The sequence below is a fragment of the Rhinopithecus bieti genome, unplaced genomic scaffold (genome assembly GCF_001698545.2).
Source record: "Rhinopithecus bieti isolate Rb0 unplaced genomic scaffold, ASM169854v2 scaffold_37314, whole genome shotgun sequence".
Lineage (NCBI taxonomy): Eukaryota > Metazoa > Chordata > Mammalia > Primates > Cercopithecidae > Rhinopithecus > Rhinopithecus bieti.
In genome coordinates, this window is record NW_016816196.1 from 1,922,787 (window position 1) to 1,935,740 (window position 12,954).

The 12,954-nt window shown below is 41.1% G+C and overlaps 1 protein-coding gene across 4 annotated transcripts in view; it reads right to left on the bottom strand.

Annotated features, from left to right (window-relative positions):
- NOSTRIN (nitric oxide synthase trafficking) overlaps nt 1-8,015 on the bottom strand; it is a 67,198-nt gene extending 59,183 nt beyond the window's left edge. Inside the window, exon 1 of one of the 4 annotated variants that reach the window (XM_017854496.1) lies at nt 7,747-8,014. In XM_017854496.1, the coding sequence (XP_017709985.1) occupies nt 7,747-7,773 (27 nt within the window). In that variant the 5' untranslated portion in view covers nt 7,774-8,014. Of the gene's footprint in view, nt 1-7,746 lie in introns of all 4 variants that reach the window. The other 3 variants (XM_017854495.1, XM_017854498.1, XM_017854497.1) reach the window with 3 other exon arrangements.
- Between the last annotated feature and the right edge of the window lie 4,939 nt (nt 8,016-12,954).

Genomic DNA, 12,954 nt, shown 5'->3' on the forward strand with positions numbered 1-12,954 from the left:
AAATAAATAAATAAATAAATAAATAAATAAATAAATAAATGGAAAAAAAAAAAGAAATGAGCTGATCCAGGTCCCTACCTTTGGGGATGGAACAAACCAACACCTAGGATACAGGAACATTCTTACCATATCCATTTACCTTTATGCAGTAGTTTAACTTCCCTGTGAATTTAACACAGAAAGCTGTGACAGGACTTCATAGATGTATATTAATATTAGCAAACCACTTCCTTGAAACTGCCTGGGACACAAGGAAAGTGGTGAGGGTGCAAAGCTTTAATGAGAAAATGGTTAATTTCTAAAGCAGAGTTTGCAAAATCCTGTGGCTGCTGGCACCAGTCAGGCACCTGAATGAGTGAGGAGCAGGGTGGGGATGTGAGCTGGAGAGGCAGCTGTTAGAACCATTCTGGCCCATCACTGCCACCTGGAATGTGGCCCAGGAAAGCCAGATCTCCCACTTTGTCCAAAAAAACTGAAGTCAGGATTTGCATCTGAAACATGATTTTTTTTTTTAATGGTAGCAAACAATTCACAAATTTAAAAAACTCTCTGCAGTGTAAACAAAACACACTTGTAGTGAGGTTCCAAAGTGTAGCCCCTCTCATGAAGGAGAAATAATCCTCCTGTCAGAGTCATGAAAGTAAAATCACTGTTTGGCAATCAAGCTTTCCAATTTTTATTTCCAATAAAACTAACTTGCCATATATGAATGGTATGATACTATTAAGGCCTCATTCCTCCCCTTACAGGCACACTGGGGAAGTTTAGGGGAGTATTTTGAAATTGTGAGAAGACCTGCAGTAAAGAACCTTGTTTAACCTCTTTGTTTACTCCTACGTTACCTAAACATGTTCACTAGATTTCTCCCTAAGCCTTTTGTTTTCTTCTGTAACACCTAATAGCATCCCATGAAATACACCTCAGTGCCATAAGAAAATGCATAAATGTTTAGCAGGGTATATGTTCCTGGAATAAGGTCATTTCTCAGCCTCCCTCAACCTTAGGTGTTAACCATGTGACTAAAAGCTATCCAAGGAGATGTGAGGGAAGGTTTTGTATGAGGTTTCAGTAAAGGCTTGTTTGCACTCTTGTCTTCCTTCTGGACTTGAAAATGCAGGCCAAAGCCATAAAGTGGTATTGAGATTGGACATAATGCATTAAGAACACAGAGTGGAAAGAGAACAAGAACCTGGGTCCCTGATGGCTGTAAAGGACACCACAGGAGCCCTCAACTCTCTACTTTTGGACTTATTTTATGTGTGAGAAAGATACAATGTTTTTTAAAGACATATGTGTTTGGGGTTTTTCTAATATGCAGCTGAACATAGTTCTAACTCATACAGGGTCTTTTTGCTTTGAATTATGAAATGTTTTTATGTTTCATAACATAATGATACAGAAAATAATAATAATGCACATTATATACTCACTACCTAAGTTATAGAGATAGTAACACTTTGCTGCTTCTCTCTCTTTAAACAACTTTTTTTTTCTCTTCATAATTTATTTGGCTATTCTGAGGCATTTATTGTAACATATGATCATTTGTCTAATTACATATCTTTTTAAATCCCCGTTGGGATCCTGATTGGAATTGTATTACATACATATATCAATTTGGGAAAACTGACTTTTTAACGGTGTTTAGACTTTCTATCCAAGGACATAGCAAGTTTTTGCATTTGTTCAAATTTTATTTTATGCTCAATAAAATTTTATGATTTTCTTTACAGGTCCTGTGGCTTTCTTATTTGATTTATTTAGAACTACCTCACAGTATTAAGCTGTGGATTTTTATGTATTGTCTTACTGACTTCTCTCTCCAGCCCACAGCAAAGCAGAAACAGACTCAACAAAAAGCCATGGGGCTGTGTGCAAGAGAGAAAGACCTGGATGCATATGCTTGCGAAGTAAATCTTCTACTCTCAAACACTGTAAAGCTGGGGCTGAGGATGGGAGAAAAGAAAGCAAAGAGATGGATTCGAGGGATTTAGAGCAGGAAGGAGAAAAAGAACCTTCCATTAGGGGAAGCAGGAGTGGAAGGAAGGGGACTTCAAGATGAAAAGTCCTAAGGGAAGGGCCCGCCCACCACCACCAGAGGGTAGTCCGCACACAGAAGTTACCTGTGGGAGAGAACAAGGCACCCTGGGCATCAAGTATGGGATGGGGGCATGCAGAGAAAACTCTGCCCATGACCAATGTAAAAATGAGTAGAACCAGTTGAGAATTTTTCTATGTGCTTGTGTTACAGGGGCTGCTGCATTTCCTAAACTGATCAAGCCATCAAAACACCCTAAGACACATTTTTAAATACTGTCTCAAGGGAACTAGTTTTAGGAGGCTAGGCCATGCTGTAAAGTTTATAAGCCGGTAACCGAAAACTCAATTGCCTTCAGTGGCAGTGGTGAAGCCTGGGCAAAGGCATTCACATCCAACCTCTTAAAGTAAGGGGCTGCTGGAACAAAGCACAGTCTACGGCTTCCACTGACCCTTGGGCTGCCAGCTCTAGAATTTAGAAGATGATTTTCCATCATTTCATAGACTACTACTTTCTAACTTTTTTCCCAAAATGGCACACGTAGAAAATACTTGTACTGGAAGAGTGTGGTAAATAGACAAAGTTGTTCCAGGAAGAGGAAACTGGCCCATGGCTTTGCCGCCTACCTCACTCCCAGCCATACTCTGTCAATTCAAGGGTGCAGAGGACTTGTGTCTCAGGTACACCTGTAGCCATCCTCAAACGTCAAACTCCAGTATGCCCAGGCACATGCAAGTTGAGAAGGTCTTCAATTGTTAATTTAGTGATCAGATAAGAGATGAGAATATGAAAGCAATGGAGAGAATCTTTACCTCTGATCCTATATACTATGCACCAGAAATTCCCCAACAAACCCTGATCCAGATTGAGATAAAGGTGACATCAATAAATAAAAGAGTTCTAAGAATATTTTCATTATCCCAGCATAAATCCTTATTTAGAATCAATGATTCTGTACTTTTCATCATGTACCATCTACTCAGACTTGGAGATAAAAACTGTGAAAAGCAGATTCACTTAAATGCCAAAGCAGACCTCCAGAGACCATATAATTCTCTCTCTCTCTCTCTCTCTCTCTCTCTCTCTTTTTTTTTGTGTGTGTGTGTGTGTGTGTATGTGTGTGTGTATGTGTGTGTGTGTGTGTTCAGAAAATCTTGGAACATACCTGCTTTGTGGGGGTGAAATCACTTGACTTTAGTTTTGGTTGTCTTACTCCTACCTCAACACACTTCCACCCAACAGAGAGGACTCTGAAAGGGTTCCATGGAGCACAGTTTGGAAGCCACTGAAGTCTAATTCCTTTATTTACAGTTAAGGCCCAAAGAGATAGGGATAATCTAATTAGTTAGAGACAGAGTTGTGATTAGAAATGTTAGGTATGAAATCAATTAGAGAATCCATTACAATCAAATACATTTATAAATGTCTGATCTTTTTATTCATGCTAAGTTTACTCCAAGTTATAGTAACCTTTAAGTGTCATGTGCAATACAGCTGGCTTCTTAATGTCATCAACCAGCAGAAGAAGGAGGGCTTGCTGTGGTCGCAGTCAGGTGGAAGGCAATTTTGGTGTTCTTTTCCTACCCATTGAGCTTTTAAATATCCTAACCCCTACCAAATATTCATTTCAGAGAATAATCTACTATTGATTCTACATCTCCATATGAATTCATATTAATATGCTGCTTCTCCTGGGGATCATTAATTATTAGGAAAAACAAAAAACATTACGAGGCTTTTCTCTCCAGATAAAGGGATTTCAGTCTGGTAGTGGAATATCTGGGATCTTCCTGAGCCCCTAAAAAAAATAATAACCCCTTCACAAATAGACAACTGGTCTACACAGACATTTCCCATTCAGCCATTAGGAAAATGTTTCTTCCCAGAATTTGTAAGCAAATTCTGTTGATAAATACAGCCATTACAGAAAACATTCAGTAATCCAGCCAATCAGCACACGAAATGGTTAGACAGATGACTTGTAAAGATTATAAAGCGCCTACATCAAGCTTGGCCTACCTGCTCTTTCTGGTTGAATGATGAAAGAGGGTTAAATTTAGTTCTAGAAAGAATTATAGAAAAATTTATTTGTATTGATGTTAGTATGGAATAATTTTTTTTGAATAATGATGATCCTCACAGTGTTAAAGAAACCATGATATTCCACTTAAATTTAACACTGGATGCCAGGCACTGTGCTACCGATATCATGTGAGTTCTGATTCACTGGGGGCGATGTTTCAAAGCACTGCCCCTCTATGAGGGGATTCCATGTACTTGTTCACCAGCTGCATAGTATTTGGGATCCCTGTGGCAGACTGCCGCAGATTATGGGATATGGAACATTAAAGAGCATAGTCGCCTTCTTTTACTTTACACATGAGGAAACAGAGGTCCAAGAAATGTGGAACGGCATGTTACACATCTCACTGATGCACACTGGAGAGGCTGTGGGGCACATGACACCCATGCCAGATGCAGCCTCCTTCTGTATTTTTGCAGTGAGTCAGATTCTCCCAGGAGCTCTGGACCATGGCACCGGCACCATCTGAGTTAGTGACAGTCATTGTCTGGTGTCCAGGCTAAGCCACCAAGATGGGAAGCTCAGGTTGGCATCTGAGCCAGGTTATCAACCTGAGGAGCAGCCTGGTGCCATTTCAATGGCTGATGACACGAGGGGAGTGGCTGACTGTGTGGAGCCCAGAAGACTTGCTTTGACAGACCCCTTCCTGGATACTGAATGAGTGTGTAAAAATTAAAAATTTGGCTACAGCTTGTTACTTGTCCTTGATTTCTATGTGATTGTTTGATAGGAAGGTGCTATTAATACTTTCTTGTGATCGAATTCTTTCCTTTGGAGATAATTGGATCCTACTTCCTCACCTTTCTTGCACATGGATTTGAGGATGAGTTCCCTAGACATATTTTTAGGTTTAAGAGCTAAACCTAAACCTTCACAGGAATGGAGCATCAAGGCCCAGAGCCAATTCTTCTCCTTGTCAAAAACAGAACTTTAAAGATATCTTAAAGATATCTTCTTCAAATAAGTTCTGACACTCTCAGAACTTATTAGTCCTACACAGGACTAATCAGAAGATTAGTCCTACATAGGATTTAGGCAATCTTATGCCAACCTGGTGACAATAATTTGAACTCAAACACTGACCTGGCTCTTTGAGGTTGACGGGCCCGGCTATCAGCCTATTTTGCCCATTAAAACTTGATCTAAAAGAGATTTTTAACTTTTTTCATACCATGAGCCCTTTTTGTAGTCTCATGAAACCTATTTGATTCAGAATAACATTTTAAGTAGCGTAGGGTTACAAAGGAAATGAATTATATATTTTAGAGTGTATTTTAAAATTATGATATTATATGCTTTTAATTAACATACTAAATCACATATCTTAAGTATTACCAACATTTTGAAGTCAGGTTGAATGTAAATATTTCTAGATATGTGCAACAACTGTCATGTCATTATAAAATTTCTGATTTTTATTGGTTACAAAGTCACAGACACTACATAGATATTACTAGTAGTATCGGGGCTTGTTGCCTATATTCTGGATTGAATAAAATTCTAAATCTCAGTTAGAAATCAGTACAAATAGAGATTTGTTTTCACTGAAGTTCATGCAACCCACTGAGTTCCATACATGGGTATATTGGTATGGGCCCGGTTAAGAACTGCAGCTAAGACTTTATGAATTGTGCTCTGTGCAACTCTAGGGACTCATGGAGGGGGACATTTTGCAGGTGGTTAAAGCTTTGGGTTGTTTTATAAAATTACCTAAGTGTTTCATGAGGCACTCATTTGCAATCCATTTCCTTGTCTTATTTTGTTCCCAAACTGCAGATTCATCTTCACATAGCACTGTTTCCCAAGTACAAGCTAAGAATGTACCAGGAAATGAACTTGAACACTTGATTAAGATGAAACAATTGCAAATAAATAAATGCTCTGTGACTTTAGAGGGTTTGGAAACCCAGGCTGAAGGGATATCCGCCTCCCCATGACTCCTGGATACTTTTGGTGGCAATGAGCCCATACAGATGACCTTCAGAGTTTTCGACAAGGACAGGAGTCCTTGGCCCAGCATAGCACAAGGAACTATTCAGCATGTCAGGGAGTGGAGCTTTAAGCTTTAAGCGGACACAGAAGTGTGGTTATGGGTTGCCTTGGGGGCTGCTGAAAGAAAACATTTCTCCACATCTGAAGACTGACTTTGCTGCCTGCAAAACGATGTTCGGGCTTCAGTTTCCTTTTATGTATTTATTTATTCTTCTCTTTTTAAACTTAATTACATCTGGCCTCTATTTCCCTCTCTTCTGTCCATTGAACCCGTCCCCTGGTGTTAATTGTCTTCTTTGGTTACTATTAGTGCCAAGATTTTGCTGCCACTTATCCCATGCCTGTCCTGGTCTGCCACCCCGATACAAAATCACCGAGATAGGAGTGTTGAGACAGGGGAGGATTTAACAGTTTAGTAAGGGAGCAACCTCAAGGAGAGACAAATAAATGATAAAAGACTTGTTAAAAATTATTCATAATTACCTATGGAGAGAAGACTGAGATTGAAGTAATTAAAGGTGGAAGTTTCACTCTTAAAAATCTATATATAACAATATCATTGGAATTTGTTTCTACATTAAGGACAAATTATTTTTGTGTTTAAAGAAAGTAAAATTAGGCAGAATTGGCTACTATCTTGTCATTAGTAAAATTACTAGTCATTTATGAGTTCATCTCATTTAGCTCATCTGATTTTCTGCAATAGTAGCCATCGTTCCATCTTTTCCAACCATGTGCTTTTCTTATCCACTGAATAAACAAAAAGGAAATCAATAATCCTCTGCTGGTCTTCTTCTTCATAGCTTTATCTCAGCGCCCATTTATCTGCTGCTCCACAGTTTGTGTTATTAATACATGAAGGATGACTGAAACCTCTTGCTTATGACGTCACCAATCTTAGCTTTTCAGCCCCATGTGTTGGGATAAAACACTGACCCTCCTTAATTACTTTATTTTCAAAGTAAACATATCCCCCTTTATTTTAGTTGCTTCTTATTTCCTAAATTACATCTCTGCTATTGCTGCCAGTGACCTCACAATGTCTTTGGACTTCTGATCAAACTTATATTTTTGGTAGTGCTCCGAATATTACCAAAACAAGCAAACATGGAACAAACATGCTGCTAAACCAGTCTGAGAACTACTGCAGGCCAGGCAGAGCGGAGAGTCTATCCTTCCTCCTGCAGGACTTGTGATCCTTGACTCAAACAAATGAGGGCAAAAAAGCACAAAAACTCTCCTCCCTCACTTTATTCTCAGAGCCAAAAATTGGCTGCAGACATTCTGTGTGTTTTTTATCCACTCCACACACGATGTTGGCACCATGGGTGTATGTCTTAAGAATGTTTTCGAAACAGCCACCATCTGGATCCAAATATGATGCTTTACTCACTCAAAACTTTTTCCAAGAATATGAGAAGGAAAGATGACAATTACCTGCCCTGTCATTTCCTAGAAAAGCTCTGTTTTAAACTGAAACAAAGAAAAACCACAAACTTTTGTACCACAGCCAATATCTAAATGTGTTTGGTTTCTGAGTGTCCCAAATTTCTTAAGTTAAAATCCATTAATATACAAACCCACCCTCCACCCTCCTCACACGCAGGCACACAACCCACACTGAGCTACTCACCGGACAATCTGTCAGTGGATCCCTCATGTTGAAATGTGTCTGGCTTTTGTCCTTTCACCTACGCTCCAGCATTCTAGACACTGTAATCAAGGTTGGGTGTGTACTGGACTTCCGGGATTCAAAGGGCCTAGAGTACGTCAGTCCTTGTCAAACACACCAAGGAGGAAGTCCCAGCTCTGGACTTTCATCCCGTTTGTTTCCTGAGAAAGTAAAGAACTGCTGTGGATCAAGTGAGCCAGGGTGAGACAGTGAGAATGACTTCTGTAAACCCTCAGAGGGCAGCATCCTGAGTCCTGAACAGCGTAACATTGAGATAAGGCACAGAAGCTGCAATGTGTCTCCAATAATTCTAGCGCTCGGTCTGACAGTGCAGGAACACATATCCTCTCAGCCTGTAGTATTAATCATGCTTGTTATTTTCTGTATTGTATGATGCTTTGACTTTTTGGGACCTCGTGGACTTGGAGAGAGACTACCTGTCTGAGGGTTAGCTAATTCCTAGAGAGAGCAAACAACTGGCTTGTGAGCATGCCTTTAATATGCAAACCAACAAATCTAGAGCCCAACCCCCCACCCACCTCCTTTATCCAGCTCTCAAATACCAAGCCCATATTCCCCCACCCCCTAAAATCCCACAGGGCCAGATACCAGACAACTAGGAACCTACTCCTGTAGAACTATAACTATAGAATGTTCAGAAACAGCTATCAGGAGCAAAGTGTACCCTAACCACTTCTCCGAGCCTAACTCCACTCTCCCTCCTGCCCCAACAGGATCAAGAGGCTAAGCTTTCAATGTAAAGAAAAAAATTGCCTAGATTTGGCCTCATTTTTCATCACTCAAAAAGATAGACAGAATAAGAATTCAACCACAGCTTGAGTTCTACTGCTTTCTCTGCACCTGTGGTCCCAGTTGCCAATCATTAGATTTCCAATGAATGGGCTATTGACGTATGACAGCCATTTGCTAAGCTGTGGGCAGTTCTGTTTGATTGGCAGGCAAGGGCAGGCCCCAGTTTGAAAGGAGCTCCATCAACACAGTCCAGTGGAACATTTCAGAGTTTAAAAGCATTCAGTTTTCACCTGCCTGGCTGGCTCAGCCTCCATTCATCTGCCCCTGGTGTGCAGGCTCCATTCAATGTCCCTAGAAATAAGCCAGTTGCAGTGGCTCATGCCTATAATCCAAGCACTTTGGGATGCGGAGTCTACAAGGTCACTTGAGGCCAGGAGTTTGAGAGCAGCCTGGGCAATACAGCAAAAGACTCCTATCTCTACAATTTTTTTTTAAAATTAGGGTGTGGTGGTATGTGTTGTAGTCCCAGCTACTCAAGAGGTTGAGGCAGAGGATTGCTTGGGTCTAGGGGTTCAAAGCTGGGCGACAGAGTGAGACTCTGTCTCTAAAAAAAAAGAGAAAAAAGAAAAAGAAAAAAGCTTCTAGAAACAACGTAGAAGAGTCAGGACAATTAAGGAAAAGAACTTGCCTTGCAACAAGAGTGGAGAGGAGGGGTCTTTTCCATACACTTAATGTCCTCCCTCTTTGCTTATCCAAAGAACTTGATCACTGGAGGTTACAACAATCTTGGGTAGCTATCTCAGGGCTGGAATTAGACAAGGCAACTCTGTATAATAAAAGAAATTTAAGTCAGGCACAGTGGCACACACCTGTAATCTTAGCACTTTGGGAGGCTGAGATGGGAAGATGCTTGAGGCCAGGAGTTCGAGACCAGCCTTGTCAACATAGCAAGACCTCATCTCTATTTTTTTTTTTAAAGAAATTTAGAGACAGGATATAGACTGAGGTTAATAATATGTGACTCAAATTCCCACTTGAGGGGGCTTCTCTGCCCTCAGATATTTTAGATAAACTTGTCCAGAGCCACAGTTCCAGGACTTGGGACAGCTCAATGTCTTCTCTGTGATTCCTGCCCCATTTTTCTTGCTGCTCTTTGTTTCATTTCAGTCCGAACTGAGTCCAAACTGGGGAAATTGGCCTCCCTTGCCAGTTTCCACAAGAAATGCTGTCACACAAAGCCTACTGTGATCTTTGTATATGAATTATAGATTGGTAGGGCACTCCTATCCCCAAACTCTTCACGTGTGCCATTCCCAGTGCGCTGACTAGCTTTCCCTCAGACCTCCTGGACATCTGCTGAATTAAAATCCTTCCATCTTGCTCCCATCTGCTGCAGGGCTGTTGTAAGTGCAGCAGGGGATCCTGGCTGAATCCAGACTGAGAATTAGAATTTGGCTATTTGTTGAGCTTCTCAGAGGAGTGTTTGAATGTGCAAAAAGCCTTGATTTTGGAGGTCAGAAATAGGTTGGTATCATTTATCCTTTGTCACAATAATACTGTGTAACAAACAGAAAACTCAGTGGCTTCAAATGACACAGACTTCACTTGGTTCAAACATTAATAGTTTAGCTGGGTGGATCTTCAGGTGTCCCCTGACCTCACTCATGTAAAAGCAGGTCATCTACACAGGGCTTGGCAGAGCCATGCATCTGGGCTTTTCTGGGCAGGGGGATGGCTGGGGGCTAGCTGTTGACTGAGGCCGTACTTCATCAGCTGGTAGTCTAACCAGGCTCTTCTCAGGGTATGGCAGAGGAGCCACAAGAGGGAGTGGAACAGCTCAAGGCCTCTGGAGGTACAGCTTAAAATGGACATCCCATCATTTCAGCCACATCCAGCTGATCAAAGCCAGTCATGGCCCAGCCCAGATTAAAGGGGCAAGGAGAGCTTCTACTTCTTAATAGGAGGAGCTCAGTGTCCCATTGCAAAGGGCGTAGAGACAGAGAGGGGCAAACAATTGGAGTTAGTTTTCCATTCCATTTACTACCATGACTGGTTAATATTTGTTCTTGAGTGACTAGAGACAAAGCATCAAGGACAAGGAGCAGGTAGCTGGTTATGTATCTTCCTCTCCCTCTTCCCAACCCAGCCTGGGGTGACATGTTTTGAACCTCAGCAGACTGAGGTTAGGAAGAGAAATAAGAGGACCTAAATCATAAAAGACTCTAGATGGATAAGGGCTGTTCTCTCCTCTGACCCCACATTCTACCCTAAACATACTCTGCTAAGGAGCATAGCAAAAAGCACCTCTGCTGGGTATGGGTTGGGAGGGGGCAGCAGCAGGGAGAACCTGCTAAGGTGTCTTCAGCCACTGAGGCTCAGGTAGGTGAGGCATCTTGATAAGGAAGATAGAGCAGGCCACAGTGAGTAAATTTGTCCCCGAGCATGTGAGAATTCTTCCAGTCCCGAGAAATGGCCCAAGGGGACTTTGGGAGAAGACTGAGTTCCTATGTGAGTAAGAGGAGCAAAGAACCTTGTAGTTTTGGAATTAATATTAACAACCTCATTTGTACGTACAGTTTGATGAGAATGTGAACCTAAAGGAAAAAACAACTGAGGCCAACTTAATATAAGTAGAGCATTTACTTGGGCCAACCTTGAGGACTGCAACCCAAGAGCATAGTTTCAAGTTGCCCTGAGTATATGCTCTGGTTAGCAGCAGGTACAAGTAGGTTTTTAAAGGAAAAGAAGAGGAAGAGGAAGCTCCTGAGTTGTTTGCCAAGAATTTCCATGAAAATAACATAAGCTATTGATTGGCTATACACTGTTCTGTGTATCATAAATTCCAGGAACATAAAGACAGTAGATGAGGCGGCTAGTCAGGAACAAACTGCCTTTAAATGATTGCTTCCAGGCGTGGGTTCAAGGAGGCAGAGCAAGACTGGAGCCCTATGCTCCCCTCTCTGGGCCTGATAAATTTGGCATACCTCATATAGCTCAGACTGCTCTAAGCCATTTTTCTTTTCTCAAGAACTATCTTCTATCTATCTATCTATCTATCTATCTATCTATCTATCTATCATCTATCTATGTCTATCTATCTATCTCTGTCTATCCATCTATTTATCTGTCTCTCTCTCTCTATCTCTGTCTATCAATCGATCAATCGAAGCATCTCCTCCAAGAAGGTATACCATTCACACTTTCTGAAAATTTTAATGTGCAAAGAATTCTTTTGAGTTCTCCGTTCTCAGATTTGTCTCTGGTCCTACATTTCTGACCTGCACTCATACTCTGGCTGCTTTCCAGCCTAGCCTCCAGTTAGATTTACTGTCTGACCTCTCCTGTCCTAATCTTCCTGCTTTCTTTCTCAGTCTCTGCTCAGCATGTGCCTTCCTGGTAGGGCCTCTCTGCAGAAAGAAAACCTGCAACGGATTCCCTTCCAGAGTCTGGCCTGGAAGCTGCTCTGCTGGACTCCAACTTTCACATTTTGTGCTGCCTCTAAAGGGAGTTAACAACAATAGTACACATGTATTAAGTATTCACAAACAAATACTGGGTGTTGGTAAGCTAGTAAGAAAAAGGAGCCCAAATGTAATAGGAGCTAATGGCAATTCAAAACTTGCCTTGAAAGTTTCTTTTGTAGCCAAAACATGCAAAGAACTGGCAACGGCAGAAACATCATCAATTGAGACCTAGTTAAATACTTTATGGTAATATAAGCTCACATTTAAAGGACTTACCACATGTCAGGCGCCCTTCTAAGTGTTTTACAAACACAATTGGCCCTCCATATCCCTGGGCTCTGCATCTGTGGATTGAAAATAATAATTTTTAAAGTAACAATAAAAATACAAATAAGTATTTATGACTACTTATATAACATTTACATAGCATTAGGTGTTATGAGTTACCTACAGATGATTTAAAGTACATGGGAGGATGTGTGTAGGTTATGTGCAAATGTGACACTATTTTATACAAGGGACTTGAATACCTTTGGATTTTGGTATGAGGGGGTATCCTGAAACCAATACCCCATGTACACTGAGGGATGACTTATTAACTTATTTAATCATCACAGTTATCATTTGAGGTAGATGTGTATTATTTTGATCCTTATAATACCCATAGGGCAACAGAGGCACAAGGTAGAGACGAGGTCTCACCATGTTACCCAAGCTTGTCTCAAACTCCTGAGCTCCAGCAACCCATCTCTCTTGGCCTCCCAAAGTGCTGGGATTGCAGAAGTGAGCCACCGCACCCAGCAACACACACACACACACACACACGCAAATTTAAAGGATAACACTTATGCTAGCTTTAATTTTTAAAAAAGAACTGATAGCTGAGATGATGACAGCGTGCCTTGTTATTTTCGTATCTCTAGGATTTTGCTTACGCTGAGCCTTCCAGTGG